Source organism: Hippopotamus amphibius, chromosome 5, assembly GCF_030028045.1.
Source record: "Hippopotamus amphibius kiboko isolate mHipAmp2 chromosome 5, mHipAmp2.hap2, whole genome shotgun sequence".
NCBI lineage: Eukaryota > Metazoa > Chordata > Mammalia > Artiodactyla > Hippopotamidae > Hippopotamus > Hippopotamus amphibius.
The window spans coordinates 67,798,247-67,821,371 of NC_080190.1; the positions used below are offsets into that span (position 1 = coordinate 67,798,247).

General features: G+C 33.4%; 1 protein-coding gene and 1 pseudogene across 10 annotated transcripts in view; one reads left to right on the forward strand and one right to left on the reverse strand.

Moving 5' to 3' along the window:
- HERC4 (HECT and RLD domain containing E3 ubiquitin protein ligase 4) overlaps positions 1-23,125 on the forward strand; it is a 137,453-nt gene that overhangs the window by 31,680 nt on the left and 82,648 nt on the right. For 5 of the 10 annotated variants that reach the window (XR_009053675.1, XM_057734430.1, XM_057734431.1 and 2 more), the window contains exons 4-8: positions 3,811-3,900; positions 5,167-5,243; positions 8,318-8,539; positions 9,632-9,723; positions 17,982-18,112. Coding sequence is in view for 9 of the 10 variants with exons in the window: in XM_057734430.1 (XP_057590413.1) it covers positions 3,811-3,900; positions 5,167-5,243; positions 8,318-8,539; positions 9,632-9,723; positions 17,982-18,112 (612 nt within the window). In the remaining variant the exon portion in view is untranslated. Of the gene's footprint in view, positions 1-3,810; positions 3,901-5,166; positions 5,244-8,317; positions 8,540-9,631; positions 9,724-17,981; positions 18,113-23,125 lie in introns of those variants that run through there. The other 5 variants (XM_057734433.1, XM_057734435.1, XM_057734432.1 and 2 more) reach the window with 2 other exon arrangements.
- On the reverse strand, positions 18,224-19,315 carry LOC130853151 (60S ribosomal protein L21-like; annotated as a pseudogene).

The window sequence follows — 23,125 nt, forward strand, 5'->3', positions numbered from 1 at the left end:
TGTCTATTGAGACTTTTAGAATACATCACATTAACATGTTTTCTTTATTGAACTTGTAACCAAATTCCACAAAACTCCCCAAATTTCTTCCCTTTTGTTTCTTCTGCAAGAACAATTAAATAACAAGCACACTTCCCATTATGCTTTTAGTGCCACTTAATGATGGTGCTGTTGGGAGAGAAATTTTTTTCCTTAAGCTAAGTGAATTGAAAATTTTTAGTAATTTCAATTTTGATTTACTTTAGAAAATGTTAATTTGCACCCAGCTGGCTATTGGCTACAAAATACAAAGCATTCATAGAAACAGAGTGATCTCACATTTGTTATATTCTCTACTGCTTTTATTTCCTTCCACAAGTAATTGTTATAGAATGGGATTTTTTATTTATGATAAGAATTTTGTGTTTTTAGGATTGAAAAGAGACTTACATGTTAGATTTTCTAAATCAGTATTTTCAAAACCATGATTCACAGCAACTACTGTCTAGTTTCCCTTATTTTTACTCCACTTAATTCTCATACTTTGTGTGTGTGTGTGTGCTGTTCACTTCTGGTATAAGAGATTTCAGTCAGCCTGTAATCCATAGATGATTAGTAAATGGAGAGAAAGGTAGTTATATGGAGAAAAGTTTATTATGTGACAGTTTATTTGAAGGTTGCCCAATAATTATGTATTTGTGACTTTATGAACCTGGATGGGGACCTATAAGAGATCTTGGTTGAGTCCTTTGGTTTAAACATCTGTTTATGTATTTACTGAACATCTATATTAATTTCAAGCTGTGTTTTAAGGCATCTTTCCTGTTCAACCTTCTTAGTTTTTCATGGACTAATCTGATTTGTTGTGATATACATATATCGTTATTACTGATACTTTCATGTCTTAAAGGGTAATTTAGTCTTTCAGTAGAAATATATTTTTATGAAAGATCAGCAGTGATTTTTTTTTCTTTTTAAATCTGAGCACCAAATCATTTTTTTAGTTGTAAGACTTTTTCTAGGTGCTTAGAGATGTCAGTCAGCTTTATAACTTTCACAACATTTTGAATAAAACGTGTAGAATATAGGAGGAAACTCAGACCTGTGAATTTAAAAATTAGTGTTTGTGATTTTCATAAAAATGATTAGAAAAGTGAGTATTCATGTTAGGCTGTATTTCCTTGAGAACAGAACCCATTTTTATATGTCAGTAGATAAGAGTATGTAAATTAAGCAACACTTTAAAATTAAAGATGAATGTAAAATTAATAATAAATAGATTATATTTGAAACTCTTACTATTTGATAATCTTTTCCTACTTCTGATTGTGTTTTGTTTTGAAATCATTACTTCTTGGGGAAAGACAATTTATTCAATATCAGTGGTCTCTGTGGACCTGCATTTCTGACTAGTCATTTCTTTTTATGTAGGATGTATGTTATACCTTTATTAAAAAAAAGTTAATCTGATTTTTCTATCTTTTAGTTTAATGTAAGTAGAAAAATAATTGTTGGCAATAAAATTATAGTTTTTTTTTAAAGTTCTGTTTTTTGGACTTTGCAAGAAAAAATTATGACAGGATGGTATAATATGATCCTTGTGAGGACAGCAGTTTCTGGGCTACAGGAACTAATTAAACATGTTTGAATTGTCACCTTGGTCAAAAATAAAATTTATTTTCTTGATTTAACTCCATTTTAAAAGTATCTTATAGAGAATTCCCTGGTGGACCAGTGGTTAGGGCTCAGCGCTTTCACTGCCATGGCCCTGATTCATCCCTGATCAGGGAACTAAGATCACACAAGCCACATGGCACAGCCAAAAAAAAAAAAAAAAGTGTATTACAATTTCTGCCTAATATTAGCATCTGAAAGTGCAGAACATTTCAGATTGAAAAGAAAATTAAAGAGTTTTTAATGGTAGAGACTAGATCAGTTGTTAGCCTAAATTTTTCAAAATCAAAGAGTTGGTGTTAAGACTTTTCTCAAATCAGTAAGAAAGTTGTGGCTTAATTGGGAAGTAGAAAATTGTTGATTGTTTCACTGGCAAAATATATTTTTAAAACCACTTCATTGGCATTCAAAAAGCTGTACTTATTTAATGTATACATCTTGATGAGTTTGAAATTGGCAAAATATTTAATGCTTTAGTTCTTCAAATTCTTGATTATATAATATAAACTTTTCACTAGTCCTTGTTAACAGTTGTTAAAGAATTTTACCTTCACAGACAATTGGAAATGCCTGTTTCTGCTTATATTGCCACTGTCTGTTAAGTTAGAAAAAAAATGTAACAATACAACAGCACACATATTCAGCAATTTATGTTTTGACTTCGACTTCCCAAGGGAGAGGTGTATAAATCTTATTTTCAAGTTTATTAACTGTTTTCTTACAAATGTAAAACATCTTTCAAGATTCAGTAAAGAAATTATTCTTTTCTTTACAGTGAATAATTTTAGTGTTGTCCCATTTAAAAATGATAAGAATTCTAAACTTTAGGGAGTTATTTTAAATTTGTAAGCAGTTATAAAATGTTTACCCTAGACATCTGAATTCTGATTTTCTTTTTATAGTTCTTATTAATTAAAAATTTTCATGTATGTGTGTATATATATTTTTTATTTACAAAATTTATCCTGGCTTATTTTACTTTCCTATTAACTGCGTTTGAATCCTTTTAAAAACTGAAAACAGAAAACATTTACATTATCTTTTTTACTCATTGAAGATTATTTTTGATGAATTCTGTAAAATTTTGTTTCATTAAGAATTTTCTAATTTGTCTCTTTAGGAAAAATGGAACATGGTAAAAATTATTTTACTATTCACAGTATTTTTGTTTCTGTTTTAAATTCCTGAAAGCTTAACAAAATAAAACAAGAAACCATATCCTCTCATCTCCCCCCCCCCATCTTCAGTGTATTAAATCTCCAGAGAGGTGAAAGGAGAGTTTTTTTTTTCCTTTAGAACAGTAATGCCACAGAAGAATATCTTCATTTGTCTCTTTAGCAGACATGACTAAAGAAATTAGCATTTATGTTGTATTCTAAGCTGTATGATAATATTTTGGTAATGAGAGTCACTGAGTGTAAATTGCTATGCAAATTTAGAAGTTTTTTAGGGGGCAAATTTTATGAATAGTTTAATACTAAAAACTCAAAGAAGTTACAGATTCACTTATCCTCTAACAGTGGATACTTCACATACTTTTTTTCCCCCATGTTTTTTGCCAGGCACTATGGTAGTTCTAGGGATTCTATGCATATAAGATAATAATAGTCCACCCTCACAGAGCTTATTGTTTTACAGAGTATGCTAGTGATAATTAAACGAATAAGTATACCAGTAATTAATAGAGATAAATCTTGCAAAGGAAAAAACATAGGGTGCTATGAGAATGTAGAATTTTAAAAGATTTTACTTAGTCTTGCAAATTGGACTTGATATTTGAAACAGTTGGCTTTTTAAAGTATTTAATACAGCTCACTTGTCAGTGTATGATGTGGCTACTGTGCATAAGCAGTAACAGTAAATGTTTAGTAACTTCGGCACAGCTGTACATATTGATGTATTTTTTATTCCTGTTTTTGCATTGCCAGTATTTGATTTTGCTAACTGCAAAAAAAAAAAAAAAGGGTTTTTGCTATATTTGAAAATCTGAAGGTACATTGGACCCTGTTAACTTGTTGGATTCTGCTAAATGGTAGCAGTACAACTCTCAATTTTGTAGTTAAGGATGTAAATCCACTAAATAAAATTATTTTTAATACAATAATATGGAATTAGAGTAACTCTCCTTTTTCCCACTCAAAATTTGGTTTGCTGAAGCTGCCTCCCGAAAATCATGGGTATCGACACTCTGGTCAGAACTTGCTCCGGACTCTCATATGGCAGAATCAGGTCAGGTGGCAGTATCAGGTAAAGGGAAATAAGAAACATATTATATTTCCCCATCCCTTTTTTTCTTGAAAACATTCATTCAGGAAAAGCAGAATGACCAAGAGAAGGGGAGCTACATAAAGAAAACCTGGAATGATTGATGCTCAGAGTTACTTGATTTTTGTAATGTTTTAACGGTTAGCCTTTAGAATTACATTGCAGTTAAGGAAAAATCAGAAATTGGGGGAAAGAAGAAACTATAAAAAATATAACGAAGAAACATGAGATGACAGAAATATGAACCCATCAGTGATCATAATAGATATGAATTGATTAAATTTCTCTAGTAAAGAATTAAATTTAGTATCACTGATTTAGATGCAAAGTAAAAGGATAGTCCAAAAGGAATAGGTTTCATAATTTGTGGATTGGTAGCACCACATGATAGGAATCCTTGTTGGTTCTTTTTTTTTTTTTAATTAATTAATTTTATGGGCTGTGTTGGGTCTTTTGCTGTGCGCGGGCTTTCTTTTTAGTTGCGGTGGGTGGGGCTACTCTTTGTTGTGGGGCTACTCTTTGTTGTGGTGCACAGGCTTCTCATTTCCATGGCTTCTCTTGTTGCGGAGCACGGGCTCTAGGTGTGTGGGCTTCAGTAGTTGCAGCACATGGGCTCAATAGTTGTGGCTCACGGGGTCTAAAGCGCAGGCTCAATAGCTGTAGTGCACGGGCTTAGTTGCTCCGCTGCATGTTGTATCTTCCTGGAGCAGGGCTCTAACCCATGTCCCCTGCATTGGCAGGCAGATTCTCAACCACTGCGCCACCTAGGAAGCTCCTCCTTGTTGGTTCTTAAGGAACCTGATACAGGAGAACGTATAATAAACTAGGCCAAACACCAGTGTTTGACAAATTAGATCATATACCTTTGTTTTACGGATATATTGCCAAGTTTCATACTTTAAGCTAAAGATTTTTCAAATTTCGATAATAAAAACATCTGCATTATAAAAGCAGTGGGGTGTGAGCGTAGTTTACTATACTTAAATATTGTCCTTTCAAAGTGTTTTCTCATCAGACCTCTTAACTATTTTCATATTTAGATTTTCTTTACTGATTTTAGCATAAATTTTTGGTAAATTGGGCTTGTATGAAAAAAGATAACAAACTGCTAGGTCATGCTAGTAAGGAACTGCTAGTAAGGAACTGTTGGTAAGGAAGCTACTTGCAAATAGTAGGTGGTCAATAAATAGCATTCAGGATCCATTTATTAAAAGGAGTTAACTGATCCTGATCTCTCTTATTTTCTAGAAATATTAAAAGTTTGTCGGATATCCAGATAGTACAGGTTGCATGCGGTTACTATCATTCACTTGCACTTTCTAAAGGTAAGTATTGCTGTTATTTTCTTCACCCTTTTCAGTTTTATTACTTGATACTTTAATTGAACTGAAATTCCTCCAACTTCGTTCTTACTAAAGATTGTCTTGGTTCTTTTTGATCCTTTTCGTATCTATATACATTTTAGAATTAGCTTGTCAGTTTTCACAGATACTTAAAAATGTTGGGATTTTGATTGGGTTTGCATTGTCTCTGTAAATCAATTTGTGGAAAATCTTTCAATTCTTGAACATGCTATATTCCTCCATTAGTTTTAATCTACTTTAAATTTTTCTCAAGAGTATTTTGTTGTTTTCTGTGGAGAGGTCTTACACATGTTTTATTGGATTTTTCCCTAGATATTTGGCATTTTTTTTTGTTCTGAATGGTGTCATTTTCAAATCATTTATTGCTAGCATATAGACATGAAATTGATTTTTTTGTGTTGAATTGTTCTTTAGCCTGCTGAACATTATTCCTTCATAGCTGGGGAGTTTATAACTTGCCCAATTTCATTTGATCTCACAGATGAACTTTTTATAAATAGAAACAGAGAAGTCTAAGCATCTTATTACCTTTGCTTATTTGACTTCTTCCTATGGCAGCTAAGGAGTATAGCATGGGTTAGTAAAGAACCTGCCATATATTTGTTTTTTATCATTTAAAAACATAAGTTCCCGTGGCTTACTTATTATTTTTAATTTATTAAGTGCCTAGTGGGGCCTGCTATGAATGAAACAGTAGACTAGAATTATAGTTAAATACAGATAAGTTAAGAGAGTTTTAGGGACCATACCATCTAGTAGAAGAGGCAGATATACAAATAATATAATTGAGGAAGAAAATATCTATACTACTTTTAGTAAAAGTAAAATGCTCTGGGAGTAAGCAAAAAAGTTTAATTTGCTTTCAGTCAATAGAATTGATAACAATAAAGAAGGGATTGATATTTGATGCAAATCTTGAAAGATAAGCACAATTTCTTCAGATATGGATCCATGTTGTGAAGTAGCTAGGGAAAATGTTGAGGATTGGCTAAGGTAATAGTACTAGTAAAGGCATAGAATCTGGAAAGTATTTTGTGTGTTTGAGTATTGGCGTATAGGTTTATGTGGGTATTTTGAGAACACGGGAGACATTTTCATACTTCAGTTGAGGCTAAAGTAAAAACAAATGGGTTACAAAGGGCCTTACTTTGCCGTGTTAAGGAATTTGAATTTATTCCATTCTAAGGAATAAAGTGGGGGATGGGGTCTGGCATCCCTGTATTCTCTGTTGTTACTTTGCCAGCTCCTTTTTTAATACTTTGGTAGGTGAATCTAAGATAAATTTAAACCCAAAGGTTTTATTGATGAGGACAGTTTTTCTAACTTGACTTACAGATATTCTGTTGCCTTTTCAGCTTCATGTTTTAGCAGTATCTTATTCGTTTAATGAAAAAAGTTTTTGTTTTTGTGGTTTTTTTCTTTTTTGGGGGATCACTCAGTATGAACTAGGCACATTAGGGTGTACAGTAAACAGTGGTAAGCAATATACTACTAGCCTTTATGGTACAGTCACACAGATAATATAGTTACATACTATGAAAAAAGACCATAAAGGGAAAGGTTTGGGATATTTATATCATGTAACAGGGGACCGAACTGAATCTGGGAGATCAAGGAAAACTTCTTGCTGGGAGAGAAGAGAAGTAAACTAGACAAGGGTGAGGAGAAGGTTTAGGCAGAGTGTGTGAGACAGCAAGTGTGTGAGAAATGGGCATTGGAGAATATAAAGGAAAGTGGGTATGGCTAGAGTATAGGGAGGGAAGGAGGAGACTGGTATGAAATAAGCTCAGAAACATAGGTAGATTTTACAAAACCTTATAAGCCTTGTTAAAAGTGTTTATCCCAAGAGCAATGAGAAGGCACTGACATATTTTTTTCAGATGAGGAACATTTCAAATCTGTATATATTTTTTTAAGTCAATTCATTTGAGATTTATTATGAAATACAGAAACATATAAATGTATATAGAACAATTAATTTGAAACTTACTCAGACCATTATTATAGTGTCTGCCATATATCAGATCTACATTTTTTATATATCTATGTATATGTGCAGATGTCTGCTAGTATGTCCATAGAGTATTTCTGAAAGTACATATCAGCAGTTGGTAAAAGTGCTTGTCTCTTGGAAGAGGAACTGGGGATCTAGTTTTGGAGGGAAACTTACTGTTAATAAGTGTGTACTATTTTATAGTATGAATTTTTAAAAATCCGTTATTAGTGTGTCAATTATTAGTTTAGTGCCATTTATTTAATGAATATAAGTAAAAAGATCTTTAAAGTTGCAAAAAAAATGTAGCAGTGGGTAAGCAAATGTGACAAGTAGAGGGAACTCTTATAAGAACCAGGTGAAATGGTGAGGAGTGTATCTATTCACAATATTTTTCTTTAGAAAGAAAGATGATAGATTGTTAAACATCTGTATTTAAGGTAAGAGAGGAATATTAAGGATAACTCCTATGTTTATGACTTGTGCTGCTAAATCAGTTGAGATGTTATTTACTGAGAATGAGGAACACTAGGAAGAGGTCCAGGTATGAGAGGTAGGATAGGGATCATGAATTGAGATTAGGGCATGCTGAGCTGGAAGTATAGCTCTCAGGTAAACGATTGGATAATGGGTTTATTGCTCAGAGTAGAGATCTGGGCTAGTGATAAACTTTGAATGTGATCAGCATATAATTGATAACTGAAGCCTTGAGCTCAAGGCTGAATGAGTACCTCTTACTACGACAAATCTTAGAATAAAAGTGAGGCCTGAGGAATGAAAAGAGATGGTCCTTTCTTGAGGAAACATAAGGAAATGAGATTACCCCCAGTTATGTGATTTACCCATTCATCAGTAAAGTCAGTCAAACTAAACTGTATTAATATGGATTATTCTAGGTGGTATTATGTTTCCATGTAAGAAATTAATAAAGAGTAATATGTGTTTTCATCAAAAGAGAGGAGGAATGTCCCAAAATGATGATTTTCAAATGAAATTTTTTTGTGTGTGAGAAAAATAGTAACTCATGATTTTTGTTTTACAGCAAGTGAAGTCTTCTGTTGGGGACAGAATAAATATGGCCAATTGGGTTTAGGCATTGACTGTAAAAAACAAGCTTCACCACAGCTGATTAAGTCTTTACTTGGAATCCCTTTCATGCAAGTTGCAGCAGGAGGAGCCCATAGTTTTGTACTCACCCTTTCTGGAGCTATCTTTGGATGGGGACGCAACAAATTTGGTCAACTAGGTCTTAATGATGAAAATGGTAGGCTTGCATTATTTATAGATATACTTTTAAAAAGAGATGATGTTTTGAGATGGATCAGTGATTCTTAGTGTCAGAGAGAAGTGTACCCACATCTTCCCTGGTGTTAAGATGGAGATGGGAGGTTAATTTTAAAATTCCATTTGATAATAACATTTTTAAGAGATAGTGGGAAGGCCAAAAATATTATTTTATTCTAAAATAAAATATAGAAAGTATATCTGGACAAAAATCTTCATTGTTGGATGTTTATTAAAAGAAAGTTGAGAAAAACATTATTACTTCAATTGGTAACCACAGTATTAGCCACCACCAGTGGGAAAAAGTTGTAAAATTATCCGAAAAGTAACATGAAGTGTGCATCTATGTGAGTATTTCAAGGAAATGTTTAAACCTGAGTACTTTAATCACTGTTAACAATGATGCTGAAGTCTTGAAAATAAACTTTTTGAATTTTAAAAGATTGTAACTACTTAAAACAAGTTGGGATCTTGGAAACTGATTTTTCATAGCTACATTAGGTTGAATGCCAATATTCGAAATACAAAACTAATTTAATAAATTTAAACATAATTATAATGGCTTAGACAGAAGTGCATTGTTGATCTAGTAACAACTGGTAATGATAAAATACACTCTCAGAAAGAATTTTAAAATATTTTCTGCATAAGAAAAATATGCCAGATTAGGACATTATATCTCTTTTCTGCTATAAAATAGCAGAAAGTATAATTTCCAGGCTTTTAAAGTAGAATCCTGTGAGTTTAATCATCATGAGGTGAATATAAGGAGTGATGTGTATGCATTAGAAGTGGTCAAATAGCTTTGAAATTCCTTGATTGCTGAGTCCTGTGGAGATTGGTGTTTAGGCAGTTTAACACTTAAATTACTCTTTTTGGAGCTCTCCTTTATCACAGTGTCAAAGGCCTGGGAACCCAACTTAGTAGGCTTGTACTACAAAATCATTGAATTGTTGAAATTGTTTAGTTATCATCGTCTTCCAAAGTTTGGGAAGCTGTAGAGGAAACACATTTTAGAAGAGTTTTAATTTTAAAAATACTGTTTGTTAATGTCTCTTGTTGGAATTTTCAGATAGGTATGTTCCTAATTTACTTAAGTCACTAAGAACTCAGAAAATAGTTTATATTTGTTGTGGAGAAGATCATACTGCTGCACTAACCAAGGTATTGTACTCCTATAAAACTTTTTTATTAATAGTTATGGTAGTTACTTCATAATTAGTGAATGTTTTCATGATATTTACTTTGAAACGAGTGTTATTGATGTCTGAAAAATAATTTATCTTGAAAAAGGGACTCAGGTTATTTGTTCTCAAAAACAATTTACCTTAAATTCCAACTGTTTCATGTTATGAAATGTGAATTGTAAGCTACTATTTAAGTGTGATGATAATATATATCGTTGAGTTTTTCAGCTTCATGTGAAATACTGCTTAAATAATATTGTGAATGAAATAATTCCTTTTTAGTTGTAGGCTTGCTGTCCTTTGTGTATCAATCCCATCTATATTGCGTAACTCTGCCTAATTTTAATTTAGCTCCCATGTGGCTTATAACAAGTAGTAGAGGAGACTGAATCCCTCTGTTACCCATAGGCCAAGTATTATGCAAGTAGTTATAATGATTTTTCATCACAGCTTTGTTAATGGCTTTATCTGACCTGTCACTTTCTTGGGTATATACCAGTTCAGTGTCAATAAGTGTAGTTCTCTAGCAATTAGAAGTAAAATGAAAATAAAAACATTAAACTGACCTTTACCAGCAATATTATTTATTATAGTCATGTTAATGTAAAGGAACTGGCAAGTTATCATTGGCTAAATTAGAAATTAATGTTTTTGCTTCTTTATCCAACATAGTAGATAAAATTGGCAAGAAAAAATTAACTTCTAATCAGATGTATAAAATTCTACACACTTACTCCCACCTTGGGAATTTTAAAATAAGAATTATTCTCAGTCCTTATCAAATATAGTGTACTAAAGGTACTTTTAAAAATATTATAATGACCAATTACAAAAGTTAATTTGTTTAAATTTTATGTTCCTTGCTTTTGAGTAAGGAAGTTTTACTATCTCTACTGATCTTATTATGTATTTCATTTTTTTTATCATTCAAATTATAGATGTAAGCACTGCTGGCAAGTTATAAATTTTAGTCATTCTTTTCTGTCATTGGTATTTAGAAGAAATAAGGCTGTGTTGAAGATAATAGTAAAAAATATTTTGTATTATATCATTCCTTAGGCCTAACTTTGTGGTAGAAAGATTAACATATTAATGCTTTTCAAATTCAGCCTTTCAGATAACCACTCATCTTATTTTCCCAAGATTTCTCTTTATTAAGTTTTTTTTTTTAATGCTAATTCTATTAATCTTCTGTATTTCTGTCTCAAAACAGTAGCTGGTGATAATTGTTCACTGGAATTTTTGGTGTATATTATTTTTAACAAAATCAGATAGTTTTAAATATTTCAGAAGTATTCAGAAGTAATTTCCTTGTTTAAAGTTAGAATATAGTTCTGTATCAATGTTTTTTGCTTCTCTGGAAGAACTTCTTGCAGATAGATTAGGAGTGCTTTCCAAAGCAAGTTCCTTGTGCAAAACAAACATTAGAAAAATAAACACTAGGCAAAATTTTAAAACAGATCTTTAAAAACAGAATAAATGGAAAGACATGCATGTTAATGGATATGAGGCCACTACCATAAAGATGTCAGTTTTTTACAAGTTCCTTTACAAATTAATTATGCAAATCACATATACATATACCTTTTGACATATCAATTCCTTAGCAATTTTAAGAATTATTCCAAAGATATAAAATTGTATATACACAAGGCCATTTATTGTGGTAATATTTTAATAACAAAAGAACAGAAGAAATCCAGATGCCTATCAATAGCAGCCTAATTGAATAAACTGTGCCCTGTAAAACAGAATGAGGAAGATCTCTATATTATGTTGTGGAATGATCTTCAGGATATATTATTGTTAAGAAAAAGAAGGTACATGTTATTCATATTTGAGAAAAACTAATAGGAAGACCAAATGAGCCTTGACTCGTAGGTTTGACTTTGGAACCTAGCAACTGTTACTCATAATTAAAAAGCAAACAAATTTATATGGTAAAACAATTCTTCAAAATTGCTAGTGGCACAGCTACAGAAAGGAAAATTCTTTTAGGTCATTTTAAAGTACAGTATTTTGTTGTACATCACTAGTGGGAAATAGCTTAAAGATAAACCGAATTCACAGAGAGGTCTTAAACTGCATTCTGTAGTCTTATTGTTAGTAGTAAAATTGGTAGTGTTATTTTCAGTATATTGCATATAGAATAGGATAAAGCAAATAAGTATTTGTTTTACTGTCATTAGAAACTGTGGTTTTCAGCTTAAGAGAAAAGAGATATAAAATGGTAGCAATTAAAACCCTTAATCTTTGCTTTGAATCACAAGTATCAGTGTGAATTCTTATTTTTCTCCTTCTAAAATAAGTTTGTTTTGTTCTGTTTTTGTTTGGTTTTTTTGATTTTTTGGTTTTTTGATTTTGTTTTGCTGTGACCACCAAAAGGTCCTAAAAGTAACTAAATGTGCAATTTCTGGAAGCAGTGAACATCCTTTGATTGTTGTAGGCTCTATACTTAAAAAGAACCAAGGCTTCTTAGAGAAGAGTCTAATCTCATATCTGGAACCCCCCCAAAAAAGTGTGAAAATAGCCTTGGGTATTTTGTGTTACAAAAAGCAAAGACTACTAAGATCATGTCACAAGGACAACTTGAAGGAGCTTTCATTGGTTAACAAAAAGAAATAATGTCTGCAATAAGTGGAAATATACCAAATATATAAAAATCTATGACTTCATGATGATCCTCTTCTTACCCAAATCAATACAGAGCAAACTTCATTGCTTATCTTTGGAGGTTGCTAGAACAACAACTCATTTTTCTAAAATCAGTAAATGAGAAAGAAGCATTTCTTAGACCTTAATTGCAAATTGTATATTTATTTATTTATTTATTGGCTGCATTGGGTCTTTGTTGCTGCACACAGGATTCCTCTAGTTGCAGCAAGTGGGGGCTACTCTTCATTGTGGTGCACAGCCTCCTCATTGTGGTGGCTTCTCTTGTTGCAGAGCATGGGCTCTAGGCACTCGGGCTTCAGTAGTTGTGTCACATGGGGTTAATAGTTGTCGCTTACATGCTCTAGAGCTCAGGCTCAGTAGTTGTGGTGCATGGGCTTAGTTGCTCTGTGGCATGTGGGATCTTCCTGGAGCAGGGATCAAACCCATGTCCCCTGCACTGGCAGGTGGGTTTTCAACCACTACACCACCTAGGAAGTCCCGCAAATTGTATTTTATAGTAACTTAAGAGTTGTTAAGTTTTCTCTGTAGAAGAATTTCAACTAATAAATTTGGAAGGAATAAGAGGATTAGAAAATCACCATTTTATACTCCTAATGAAATAATGGCTCTAGGCAAAGATCAACATTAAGCTTAATTGGGATAGATTAGGCCAAAACACACTGTCCCACTTACTTATTTTTAACATTACCAATCAGACATACACATTCTGATGTGATATAATACAATATTAATCAAGAAAATTAAACATAAGTTCTATATTAAATAATATTAAAGAAATATTAAAGGGGTCAATTCCTCAAGAAGCTATAACAATTGTACCTATATATGTTCCCAACACAGCAAATATTAACAAGTATTAAGCAAATAGTAACATATCTGAAGGCAGAAATGGACAGCAACACAGTAATGGTAGAGGGCTTAAGTACCCCACTTTGAACAGTTGCTTGATCATCCTGACAGAAAATCAGTAAGGAAATATTTGACTTGAATTACATTTTATATCAAATGGGCCTGACAGACACATACAAAACATTTTTCCAACAGTAGCAGAATATATGTTCTTCTCAAGCAAACAATGGGACATTCTACAGGAGAGCTCATGCTAGGTCAAAAACAAGTCTTAACAAATATAAGATGATTGAAATAATATCAAGTATGTTTTCTAACCACAGTGGTATGAAACAAGAAATCATTAATAGCAAGAAAGCTGGAAAATTCACAAATATGTGGAAATTAAAAAGTACACTCCTAGGTAATCATTGGGTCAAAGAAGAAATGGAAGGGAAATTTAAAAATATCTTGAGAAATGAAAATGGGAACACAACATGACAAAACTTACGGGATGCAACACAAGCAGCTCTAACAGGGAATTTTATAGCAATAAACACCCACATTAGGAAAAAAGATTGCTGGTAAACAGCTGAACTTTATGCCTCAGGGAGCTAGGGAAAACAACATACTAAGTCCAGAGTTAGCAGAAGAAAGAGAATTGCAAAGATCAGAGCAGAAATAAATGAAATAGAGATTAGAAAAACATTAGAGAAGAATAAAATAAATAAGAGCAGTTTTTCTGCAAAGATTTCTTTTAATGGATAAATCTTTAGCTAGACTAAGAGAAAAAGAAAAGATTAAAACAAAGAGGAGACATTACAGCTGATAATGCCAAAATACAAAGGTTCATAAGAGACTACTATCAATAATTATATACCAACAAATTTATCAGATAACCTAGATGAAATGGACACATTCCAGAGACATACAAACTACCAAAATTGAATCATGAAGAAACGAAATCTTAATATGCCTTTAACGAGTAGGGAGATTGAATCTGTAGTCAAAAATCTCCCAGCAAAGAAAAGCCCATTCACTGGATGGTGAGTTCTGCTACTTAAAAAATAATTAACGCCAGTCCATCTCAAACTTCTCTGAAAAATAGAAGAGGAGGGAACACTTCCAAGTTCATTTTATAAGGCCAGCATCATCCTGATACCAAAGCCACACAAAGACACTGCAGGGAAAGAAAATTACAAGCCAACATCTTTGATAAACGTGCAGAACTCCTCAATACTAGCAAACTAAATTCAAATGATTAGATAGCTGGTGATCAAGTGGGATTTATCCTTGGGATGCAAGGATGGTTCAACATTCACAAATCAGTTGGTGTTATACACCACATTAACAGAATGAAGGATAAAAATCATATGATCATCTCGGATGCAGGAAAAGCATTTGACAAAATTCAGCATCCTTTTATGATAAAAACTCTCAACAAAGTAAGTATAGAGGGAACATGCCTCAACATATAAAGGCCATCTATGACAAACCCACCAGTAACATAATACTTAATGGTGAAAAGTTGAAAGCTTTTCCTCTAAGATCAGGAACAAGAGAGGATGCCCACTGAAGAAGACAGGGCTTCGCTGGTGACACAGTGGTTAAGAATCTGCCTGTCAATGCAGGGGACTCAGGTTCAAGCCCTGGTCCAGCAAGATCCCACATGCCGCTGAGCAGCTAAGTCCATGCAACACAACTGCTGAGCCTGCACTCTAGAGCCCGCGAGCTGCAACTACTGAGCCCATGTGCCTGGAGCCCATGCTCCACAGCAAGAGAAGCAACTGCAATGAGAAGCCCGCATACTGCAACAAAGAATAGCCCCTGCTCGCCGCAACTGGAGAAAGCCTGCATGCAGCAACAAAGACCCAATGCAGCCCCAAAAAATAATTTAAAAAAAAAATCAGTAAAATAAGTAAACTTATAAAAAAAAAAGAAGAAATTGAAGACAGAAATAAATGGAAGTATATCTCATGTTCTTGGATTGGAAGAATTAATATTGGTAAAATGTCCATACTACTCAAAGTGACCTACAGATTCAATGCAGTCCCTATCCAAATTCCAGTGGCATTTTTCACAGAAATAGAACAATCTTAAAATTCACATAGAACTGTGAAAGACCGAGAATAGCCAAAGCAGTCTTAAGAAAGAACAATGAAATAGAGGCATAATAGTTTCTGATGTTAAACTATGTAACAAAGCTGCAGTAATCAAAACAGTATGATACTGGCATAAAAGCAGACACATATTCCAATCAAACAGAATAGATAGCCCAGAAATAAGTGCAACTAATCATTGATAAGGTGCCAAGAGCACACAGTGGAAAAGGATAGTCTCTTTAATAAATGATGCTGGGAAATCTAGATTTCCAGATGCAAAAACTGTACCCCTAATTCATACCACTCACAAAATGTAGCTCAAAGTGGAATAAAGACTTAAATGTGAGACCTGAAACTATAAAACTCCTAGGAGAAAACATGGGGGCAAAGTTCCTTGACATTAGTCTTTGTAGGGATTTTTTGAATGTGACACCAAAAGCACACAGGTAACAAAAGCAAAAATAAACTAAAAGCTTCTGCACTTCAAAGGAAATAGTCAACAAAATGAAAAGTCATCCTGTGGAATGAGAGAAAATATTTGTAAGTCATATATCTGATTAGGGGTTAATATCTAAAATATATAAGGAGCTCACATAACTTATGGCTGAAAAACAATGTAATTTTAAAATGGGTAAAAGGCCTGAATAGACATTTTTCCAAAGGAGATATACAAATGACCAAAGGTCATGAAAAAGCTGCTCAATGTCACCATCACAATCATCAAGGAAATGCAAATCAAGACCGCAATGAGATATCACCTCACATTTGTTAGGATTGCTATTAAAAAAAAAGTATATGAAGAAAAGGGGAACCCTGTATACTGCTGATGGAAATATAAATTGGTACAGCCATTATGGAAAACAATATAAAGGTTCCTCAGAAAATTAAAAGCAGAACTACTATAAGACCCAGCAGTCCCACTTTTCAATGTATTTCTGAAGGAAATGAAACAGGATCTCAGAGAGATAACTACACTCATGTATATTGAAGCAGTGTTCATCATAGCCAAGATATTTAAACAACCTAACTGTCCTTTGCCAAATGAGTAAATAAAGGAAATATGTGATGTGTACATGTTTGCATGCATATGCACGCACACACACACTGGAATATTATTCAGACATAAAAAGGGAAAATTCTTTTCGTTTGTAGCAACATAAGTGAACTGTAAGGCATTATGGTAAGTGAAATAAGCCAGGTAAAGACAAATACTAAATGATATCACTTATATGTGGAAATGTTAAAAAAAAACAAGGTGGGGATGGGAGTGGGAATAGAAAGTCAAATTCATAAAAGCAGAGGGTAAATGGTGGTTGCCAGGGTGTAGGGGGTGAGGGAAATGAGATATGTGATCAAAGGGTACAAACTTTCTGTTAGAAGATCATTAAATTCTGAGGATCTGATGTACAACATGGTGACTACAATTAACAATACAGATCCTGCATGCCACAACTAAGACCCAATGCAGCCCAATAAATAAATAATTAAACAACAAACAAAAAACACAGTATTCTATACTTGAAATTTGCTAAGAGAGTAGATCTAAAGCTTTCTCACACAAAAAAGATGATGTGGGGTGATGGATGTGTTATTTAATGACTGTGTTAATAATTTCGCAGAGTGTACGTATGTCATGTCATGTGCGTTTTAAATATATACAATTTTATGTCAAGTCAGTGGTATCAATAAAACTGGAAAAAAACATAAGAAATAAAAATTAACACTTGTTATTTCTATCCAAAAGAAGGAAATTAATTTTTTTGTGTGATAATATTGTGTTAAATATTTTTATCTTTTTGAAGTATATGCCATTGAAGATACATATACATTTATAAGTGAAATGATTTGTTTACCACAGTTTATTTTAAAGTACTCCAGTACTTAGTGAGAAGAGCACCAATGAAACAGGATTATCTAAGTTTTGCCAGTTGAAACTGAGTAATGGTTATGTGATAATTTATATGTAGATATATATATGTATATATTGTCTTTTGTGCATTTGTTTAACTTTCCCATGATAAAAAAATTTTAAACAAAAAAAAAATTTCCTTGCATAGCAATCTATATAAATACATATATGCTGCTTTCATCATTTAATAGCATAAATCTGTATACATAGCTACAACTATGAAGAAAAGCGGTTGAATTGAAAAATACTAATTGTGCTTGTGTTTAATTGTCATCATCTATTTTAGTAACTGTATGCTGTATTTGTGCACTCTCTGGTTACATATACTCTTTTTTTGCAGTGGTACTTTGGAAGCTGAAAATGATACCATTTTTAGGTTTTGTCAAATTTTATAGGTGTATACTTGAGATTCAACAAGAATATAATGATGCTAAAAGGCAATGCAGAAATAGTTATTAGTATCTCTTAATGATGATTTTGTAATGATGAGAACATAATTAAATACTTTTAAAATATTTGAAAATAATTAGCCATGTCAACCTGAAACTCTTAGTTTTAAGACATTTTACCTTGAAAAATCAACTCTTATCTGTTAAATTGTGAAGACAATAGAAGAGAAAATTTGACTCCATGTTAAAGATTATCTTATTTTCCTGAAGATTATTTTCTTCTATCAGGCTTTCTAATGACAAAGGGTTTTGTCTTTTTTTTTTATTTAAGGAAGGTGGAGTGTTTACTTTTGGAGCTGGAGGGTATGGTCAGTTGGGTCATAACTCTACCAGTCATGAAATAAACCCAAGGAAAGTTTTTGAACTTATGGGAAGCATTGTCACTCAGATTGCTTGTGGAAGGTAAGCAGTTATAGAAAAGAGTATTTTGGTTTATAACCAAATCATTTAGGATTTTTTTTTTTTTTTTTTTTGACAGTCCAGGAGTCTTTCTTTGTTTCTCTTTTAAATCTATTATGCCATGAGTTTATAAAGAATGGCTTCTAGCAGCTCAGGCCCCTTTCCATTGGTTCTCACGAGTGTTTTTCTCTGGTGGAACAGGCTGGCACTTCAGTTGAACTTGAGTGTCTTTCTCTTTGGCTTCCTTTTTTTTTTTTTTTTTTTTAAACTGGAGTATAATTGCTTTACAATGTTGTGTTAGTTTCTGCTGTACAACAAAGTGAATCAGCTATATGTATACATATATCCCCTCCCTCTTAGACCTCCCTCCCACCCCCTCCCCTTATCCCACCCATCTAGATCATCACAGAGCACTAAGCTGAGTTCCCTGTGCTATACAGCAGGTTCCCACTAGCTATCTATTTTACACATGGTAGTGTATATATATGGCAATCCTAATCTCCCAATTCATCCCACCCTCCCCTTCCCCGTGTCCACCATTCTGTTCTCTACATCTGCTTCTCTATTGCTGCCCTGCAAATAGGTTCATCTGTACCATTTTTCTAGATTCCACATATATGTGTTAATATACGATCTTTGTTTTTCTCTTTGTGATTTACTTCACTCTGTATGACAGACTCTGGGTCCATCCATATCTCTACAAATGACCCAGTTTCATTCCTTTTTATAACTAATATTCCATTGTATATGTGTACCACATCTTCTTTATTCATTCATCTGTCAGTGGACATTTAGGTTGCTTCCATGTCCTGGCTATTGTGAATAGTGCTGCAGTGAACATTGGGGTACATCTTTTTTTTTTTTTCTGATCATTTTTCTTCACATGTTTCAGGAAGCTATGTTGGGTCTTAGGGTGCTTAATACGTTCGATATGTACATTAATTCTCTTGGCAAGAGGAACCTTGCCCTTAACTTGTTTACAACAGTGCCAATAGCATGCAGGGTAGCATTGTAGGCTCTTCCAGTTTTGCCATGGTAACATTGTGGGGCATTCCTTTTTGAACAGGGCCATTCCCTTGATGTCTGCAGTATCACGTAGTTTCTTATAGATTTGCATGTGTGTGGCCAAAGGAACAACTTCATGTTTTCTGGAAGGCCTCGATAAGATACAGGGATGCCTCTCCTCTTTCCCTTTGTGTTGGTCATTTTTTCAAATTACTGTAAAATGGCAGTTCCATCTGAAAATGGGGATTTTTAAAATGAATTGTTCCGGAATCTAATAAGCTAAAATAAAAAACATTCTCTCCTAAGTGCCTGATTTGCTGCTAAGGAATCATAGTTACAAGAGAAACATCTTTTATAGTGATTGTTTTCTCATTCTCTATTGAAACATTCATCTGAGGCAAGATATTAATAGTGTAAATGTAATATTGTATAGTAACACTAAGTAAGTATAATTTATTGTATATAACATCACACTTGAAGGGAAACTATAGATAATCCTTTTTTCTTTTTCTTTTCCACATTTTTTTCTTTAAAGAATGAAGAAATTGACCAGTTAATTACTTAAGACATAAGATTAATTAGTGGTGAAAATTGAATTGGACTACTGATTTCCTGATTCCCAGTTCTTGGGAGTAAATAGGAATCAGAGCTTTGTAATTGAGCTTCACCTTTGGTGAATTAAATTTTGATGGACTCCCCAGAAGCAAAAATATCCTTTACTTGACTAACTCAGTTTTGACCACTTAGCTTAATTTTTTTCCAGCCAGTATATTATCTTTATATAATATAGTTTAATTTTCCATCAGTTAATTCAAATACACAGAATTACACTGTAGGTAGCCTTTGGTGACTTTTTCTTGCTTCTTTTTTTTTTTTTTTTTTAAACATTGTGCTGTACGATTATCCATATGTGTGTGGCTATGGTTCTCCATCATTAGGCCTTATTGCTATGTTTTACTCAACTATACGCATATATAATTGTTTACCCGGTCTATCATAGATGGGCACTTGGGTATTTTCAGTTTTGGGAGTTACAAATAATGTTGCTTTGAACATTTATTATATGATATACATGAGCTTTAATATTTCTAAAGTATATACCTAGAATGGAATTTCTGGGTCATGGAGTATACTTAACTTGAGTTTTGCAGGTTAATGTCACCCTATTTACAAGAATGGTTATACCAATCACTATTCCCATCACTATTGTATGAGAATTCCTGTGTCTTTGTCACCATTTGGTATTGTTAGACTTCAAAATTTTTGCTAATCTCTTGGATATATAGTGGTACGTAATTATGATTTTAATTTGCATTTCCATGATTTGATAGGGATTGCGTTGAGTCTTTAGATCACTTTCAGAAGTATTGAGATCGTAACAATGTTGTCTTTCAGTCTGCAAATGTGGGATGTCTTTCCATTTATTTAATTTCTTTCAGTAATATTTTATAGTTTTCATTGTATGTCTTTTATCTGTTTGCTCTCTGTATGCCTCACATACTTATTATCCCTCATGTCCTACCTTACTGTCTTTTGTCTATTTTTTGCAATGAAATGTTTTAGTTACCTTCTCATTTCCTTTTCTGTATATTCTATAGCTATCTTTTAGTGGTTACCATGGGGATTACATTTAATATCCTAAAGTTATAACACTCTAACTCAAATTTATGCTAGGTCAATTTTAATAACATACAAAAACTCTGTTCCTATACAGGTCTGTCCCCACCCCCATTTCAGTTATTGGTGTCACAAGAGAATTTTTGTATACATTGTGTGTCAGAAAACACAGATTAATAATTTTATGCATTAGTCTGTTAAATTCTGTAGAGAACAAAATTTGGAGGGAAAAAAACTATATATAATCTTCCATATATCTGTGTTTACTGAGATCTTTATTTTTTCATACAGCTTTGAGTTGCTGTCTAGTGCCCTTTCATTTCAACCTGTAGGATTCCTTTTAGTATTTCTTAAAGGGCAGATCTGGTGATAACAAACTCCCTCAGCTTTTATCTGTAAATGTCTTAATTTCTCTCTTTTCTAAGAAATTAATTATTTTTTGGATGCGTTGAGTCCTCACTGCTGCTCATGGGCTTTCTCTAACTGTGGTGAGTGGGGGCCACTCTTCACTGTGGTGCGTGGGCCTCTCACTGCAGTGGCCCCTCCTGTCGCGGAGCAAGGGCTCCAGGCGCGCAGGTCTCAGTAAGTTGCTCATAGGTTCCAGAACACAGACTCAGCATCTGTGGAGCACGGGCTCATTTGCCCTGCGGCATGTTGGATTTTCCCGGGCCAGGGATCAAACCTGTGTCCCCTTCATTGTCAGGGGCACTCCCAACCACTGCGCCACCAGGGAAGTCCCCTCTCTCTCACTTTTGAAGGACAGTTTTGTCAGATATCAGATTCTTGGTTGACAGGTTTTTTTCTTTCAGCAGTTTGAATATATAAGCCCACTGCCTTCTGACTTGCAAAGTTTCTGCTGAGAAATTTACTGATAATCCTATTGAGGATCGCTTGTATGTGACAAGTGGCTTCTCTTGCTTCTTTCAAGTTTCTGTCTTTCAACTGTTTGATTGTAATGTCTCAGTATGGGTCTCTTTCAGTTCATCCTACTTGGAGTTTCTTGGATGTTTATGTCTTTCATGAAGTTTGGGAATTTTTTGGTTATTATTTCTTCAAATGGTCTCTCTTTATCTCTCTTTTTACCTTCTGGAACTCCCATAGTGCCTGTGTTGGTCCACTTCATGATATCCCATAGGTCCCTTAGGTTCTCCTTACTTTTCTTCTGTCTTTTTTCTTTTTTTTCCCCAAGACTTAATAATTTCAATTATTTTATCTTCAAGTTCCTGTGTTCTTTTTTCTTTCTGCCCAAATCTGCTTTGAATCCCTCTAATGAATTTTTTATTTTAGTTACTGTATCTTTCATCTCCAGAATTTCCCTTTGTTTTGTTCTTAGGTTTTCTTTTCTTTTTCTTTTGATATTTCCATTTTCTTCGTATTTTGTTTTCTTGACTGTTTCCATGTCTTCTTTTAGTTATTTGAGCATCTTTAAGAAAATTGTTTTAGCTTTTGTCTATTAAGGTTCATCATCTGGTTGTTCTCAGGGATAGTTTCTGTAGTTTATTTTTTTAAAAGTAGACTTTATTTTTTTAGAGCATTTTTAGGTTCACAAGGAAATTAAGTGGTATATTTGTTTCAATTGATGAACCTACTGTTGACAAAAATAATCAATAAACAGTCTGTGTAGGAAAAGAAAGGAGTTTTCCTTGACCCAAACTGAGGACGATACCTTGGAAGATAGCTTCTTAGATAACTCTGAGGAACTGCTCCAGAGAAGTGTGGTTTTCAGCACAGTTTTATATCTTGCCAGAACAAAGAACATCAAACAAGTCAGGGATACATTCCTTTAGGGTTTCCCAAAGAAACAGATCAGCAATTCTGTATGGCCTTGGCACCTGGGAAGAGAGTCTTGTCATCCAAGAAGTGCCAGCATTGGCATCCCAGGAAGGGAGGGATTTAATCTTTATTTTTAACATGGACATTCTTTATTTCTGGTCATTGTGTCCTTTTCTTTAATAATTACAGCAGATGTAATTATTACATTGTAATGTATGTTTGATAGGACACCAAAGGCTGTTTTAGTTAGCATTAAATTCACATTAACTTGTGTGTAAGCCAGAATGACTTCCCCATACCTCAATATGTGAAAATTTCTTTCATCATCACATTGATAGATCATTTACAGGTATGCATAGTGTTTGTTAGGGTTCATTCTGTGGGTTTGGACAAATGTATAATGATGTGTATCCACCATTATAGTATCAGATAGAGTAATTTCGCTGCCCTAAAAATCCTCTATGCTCCCCTTATTCATCCCCTCCACCTCCCTAACTCCTGCCAATCACTGATTTTTACTCTTATAGTTTTGCCTTTTCCAGAATATCATATAGGTGGAATCACATGGTATGTAGCCTTCACAGATTGTCTTCTTTTGCTTAGTAATATGCACTTATGGTT